Genomic DNA, 4,546 nt, shown 5'->3' with positions numbered 1-4,546 from the left:
TGTCGACTTCATGGAAATGATTATTTTGCTATAGTAAAGTACTAGACTATTAGAATGATTCTCATTGCTGACATCTTTTACTGGTTCTCATCCTTTGGTAGTGTATGCATTATGTTTAATAGTTTTTTCTAACGCTGAGTATTTATTATTATTAAGCTCAGAATAAGATATTGATTGTTCGTAAAAAGATAATATTTTAATCTATCGAATATTTGGAGGCATTAAATATGTTGTAATCACAACTTTTTGTTTTTATATTTGCAGGCGATTGGACAGGAATCAAGAAGGAACTTTGCTACCATGATGAATTCATTGGATGTGAAACTTGGGGAACTTTCGACAACAGCCCTCCTGACATTCAAAACCTACCACGACCATATGACCAGTACGTCTCATATATATATTCTTTGTATAACTACTTGGGTCTTTTCATTGAACGTCCGTCCGTTTTATATTGCTATATAACTAGTTCCGTAACAATGATACCACTGCTCTTTCTGTAGATGCTATTGCCCAACCGTTGAACACGGATACTCTGCGTCTGGCAAAAGCTAAATACAACGCCTATGTCTCAAAGGTCACTAACCAATTGCCATCTATCAACGACTTAGCTCAGCGATACACGTCCACCCTGTACAATGGGAGAGAACAGATAAACTCCGCCCTGTACGGACTGTTGGACCGACCGGAAGTAGACTTCATTCAATCCAAAGTATGTTTTCATGGTAATATATACAATAGAGGAGACATGTAACATAGTGTTTACTTTGTAACTGATACGTCTGAGTAATCAGATACGCCTATAAATATATACAATCGAACATACACATCTGTATAATCAGAAATACACAACATCGTATTAAAAATTCAACTTACTCCTACTGTATACAAAGAAATGTGGTACTACAATGATGTGATATTTCTTTTTGTGATAAACAGACTTAAATCTTCCCTTATGTGACTTACAGACAGCATTCAAACTTAAATCATATGCCGTAAAAACAAGCAACATCATTAACTCATTCTTTCTATACAAATACAGGCTGCTGCCGCTTACAAATTCTGGGAAGTTGAAGAGAATACCAAGGCCGCACTCGCAAGTGTGTACGATCACGTCATGGAAATAATTGAGGATGAAATTGAAGCGCTGAAAACTGTCATCACTGACCTTGAGAAGACAAAGATAACTGTGTTCGACCCTGTAAATGGCGAAGTTCAAACTGACACTTACCTCGTTGTACCCATGAAATCTCTGAAAGCTCTACCAGGCATTGACGTCATCCAACACTACAACAACATTCGGTCGTACGTGCCCGACATAAGTGAATTGAGATCCATCTACGATTATATACCATCCTCAGATTTCAGCACCTGGATGCCACCTTTTGATGGTAATTATCCTCAATGTATTAATGAAAGTCATTAACGACTCTTTGAGGGAAAAGGTACTTTTAAAGTGATGTTTAGATCATGATATATCGTGTGGCTTTTTAATCAAAATCAATAAGTAAAATTGTTGGTTTACATATATATATTTCCACGTCAAAACTGAAAATGATTTATCTGTTGAAAGTTAGTATTTTAACAAAAGGTATCGTTGTCTTACGATATTGGATCGCTTGGATTCAATCTATGTTTGTGTAATTACTTTTCAGCTTTCGGAACCGTAGAGGGAAACACATTCACAACATTTGACGGGAAAACGTACCAGTTCAACGGCAGGTGTAGCTACGTGCTGGCTGGCGACTATATGGATGGTAACTTCTCCATCGTCCTCGACTACATGGGGAAACAGAAGAGAAGGGTTATCATAACCACTACCAAACACGCTGAACAACTCCTACCAAAGAACAAGGTGAGGTTATCTATCGACGAGGGACAATAACAATATTATAGAATCTACATGATAAGCAACAATTTCTTATTAACAAAATAATGATCGTTAAGTGCTTGCAATGTTTTATTATAGTGTAAGTACATGTATATAACCTTGTATTTTGCTGACATTACATGCTGAACAATTAGAAGAAAAACTCTCTGATCTGAGAATGAAAACTTGCTTTTACTGAGAAATACTTCATATATATCGTATTGTCTGCTTCCAGTTAAGAGTGGATGGAGTCATTGTGGAAATGCCATACCACGCCAAGGACCTATCCGTCGTCAATGAGGGTGATGACGTCACAGTGAGTGGACATGGATTCACCGTCCGACATAACGTGCCAAGTGATGTGTACGAGATTGGACTGAGTGGTTGGTACTATGGAAAGACAGGAGGACTGCTGGGAACCTACGACAACGAACGTCAAAACGACATGATGATGCCCTCGCGACAACTCGCTAATGACGTCACGTCTTTCGCGGATACGTGGGAAGTCAATGACAGATGTCGTTAAAACATTGGACATTGAGTAACTAATGAAATGTTAAGGTGTGATAATTGGAAATAATTTATTTGACATAAGTTTGAAATTGTTTGAATTTAATAAAAATTTAGTAGCATGCAATACTTTTGTTAGTGTTCGTCAATTCGTACCAAAAACACTGAATGTTCATATATAGGAAAGCAATACAACATATGGTGTCACCAATCAACACAGGTTGGTGGTTTGGTTAAAAACAACTTAGCAAAATGTCCAGGACTCGGTCGTATCAATCCATGAGTTTAATGCCATATTCAAGTAAAATGATCAAACGAAAAAAACCTGATATCACATATTCTAAATTCAGAACGACCGCCCTCAATAATTATTTAGGAAATCCCTTGAATCATGCACATGGCTTGATGAAACTGGTTCCAAAATCGATCTAGTCTTGCTTATTTTCTCATTTGGTTTTGATTTTGTGTTGTTTGACGTCCTATTGACAGTTAAGGTCAAATAAGGACGTGCTTCCATGTGCAATGTGCAAACGCACACGTGTATATGTGTGCCGAAGACAGGGTATTTTGGTGTTGGATGGTAGTTAGTAACAATAAACATGCTACACACAGGCCAGTGGTCATCAGGCAACACAGGTTATGATAGATAATTCAGTTACGGAAAATTAAGGTTGTTCACGTCATTAATAAAAAGAAATCATATCATTAGTACATATATTTGCGATGACAATGTACCTACTTTTACCACGAACCACTGTGCTTCTGCTGGAGAGACACACGTGCGTCAGCTGGGGCTGTACTTCCGGCAGTAACACGGTAGTTACCTTCCTTTTTGAGGTAGCGCAACACGAATTAATGGGACAGTCGTGCAAGAGTTAACAAATGAATGATAGAGTGAGTGAATGAAATTATATTTAGTTGAAACCGATGTTTTATGTTTGCATTCAAATTGTCATAACAGTATATTATGTTACGATACTTATGTTTTTATCCGATCTAAGCCACCTAGTGCTATAATGGACTTATGATAGCGAGGAGCTGGAGTGATGGTGAGCGAGGAGAGGATAAAAAATGTTTAAGCAGGCCTAATATAAAATCCAAAACAAATACTTATGAATAATATAAAAAGTTATAAATCGATAGTTTATGAAAGAGAGTGAGGGTTATAACGCCATGAAAGAGAGTGTGGTGTATAGAAGCCCTCCTACGAGAGGACACGATTTGTCATCTTAATATTTAACAATATCATAATTGTATGCCTTTTTAATACAAAAGAAAAAGAAAAAGAAATCATAGGTCAAATGCCATTCAAAAGCTGTAACTTCTGATAGATAACGAACTAATTTTGAGGTCTGATTAGTCAAAGCCATGTACTAACAATAAAATATCAAAATAATCTAAAGTAAAAACGTCGATCAAGTAAGTGGGGAATAATTAAAAAAGTCAATTATGATAAGTCAAATGTCAATTATTAACAATAAATTATAGTAAATCAACATCTGGTAATATCAAATCATGGAAGATCAGAGGGAGGCCGGTTAGAGGTCATTCAAAATGATAAGTGAAAATCCGGTAACATCAATAATTTTATGACAAAATTGATCAGATTCCAAAGCTTTGTCAAATTATATTTTACAGTAAAATATTGCTGTCAGTACAGTAATTTAACAGGTTACAATGATGTTTTTGACGGTAGCCATGGAGATAAACGTTTGTATGAAACTGTGTTTAAGATAGCTTTGTATAACAAGGAATATATTTCTTGAGCTTTTTTATATTTTTATTTTGTTTTTTTCTTCTTTCAAGTTAGGACAGCTTCGCCTCGGTCAATATAACTTTTTCAGGTTCAAATCACATCATATTCACCAGCACAAAAGTCCATAATTGTAAAATAATGACGGATTGGGAATATCAGGGGTATGTAAAACGTCATAGTGTTATAATGACGGGTGTGAAATATCAGAGGTATTTCAAACGTCATATTGTTATAATGACGGATGTGGAATATCAGAGTATGTCAAACGTCATATTGTTATAATGACGGGTCGGCACTATCAGGACTATGTCAAACGTCATAGTGTTATAATGACGGGTGGGGAACATCATGGTATGTCAAACGTCATAGTGTTATAATGACGGATGTGAAATATCAGATTTATGTCAAAC

The 4,546-nt window shown here is 36.1% G+C and overlaps 1 protein-coding gene across 1 annotated transcript; it reads left to right on the top strand.

Moving 5' to 3' along the window:
- The first annotated feature begins 233 nt into the window (after positions 1-233).
- On the top strand, positions 234-2,501 carry LOC110446119 (apolipophorins-like). The gene is made up of 5 exons (XM_021491107.1): positions 234-385; positions 504-712; positions 1,043-1,391; positions 1,656-1,855; positions 2,106-2,501. Exons 1-5 carry the CDS (start codon positions 301-303, stop codon positions 2,394-2,396), a joined length of 1,134 nt encoding a protein of 377 aa, XP_021346782.1. The 5' UTR covers positions 234-300; the 3' UTR covers positions 2,397-2,501.
- The last annotated feature ends 2,045 nt before the right edge of the window (positions 2,502-4,546 follow it).

The sequence above is a fragment of the Mizuhopecten yessoensis genome, unplaced genomic scaffold, assembly GCF_002113885.1.
Source record: "Mizuhopecten yessoensis strain PY_sf001 unplaced genomic scaffold, ASM211388v2 scaffold2571, whole genome shotgun sequence".
Classification (NCBI taxonomy): Eukaryota; Metazoa; Mollusca; class Bivalvia; order Pectinida; family Pectinidae; genus Mizuhopecten; species Mizuhopecten yessoensis.
This window is presented reverse-complemented; position numbering and strand designations above follow the sequence as displayed.

Bases quoted from the DNA above. Each gene is read 5' to 3' on its own strand.
- LOC110446119 (XM_021491107.1), top strand. From the start codon at position 301: ATGATGAATTCATTGGATGTGAAACTTGGGGAACTTTCGACAACAGCC. The intron at 386-503 runs GTACGTCTCATA...CTCTTTCTGTAG, and splicing joins CTACCACGACCATATGACCA to ATGCTATTGCCCAACCGTTG. The intron at 1,856-2,105 runs GTGAGGTTATCT...GTCTGCTTCCAG, and splicing joins AACTCCTACCAAAGAACAAG to TTAAGAGTGGATGGAGTCAT.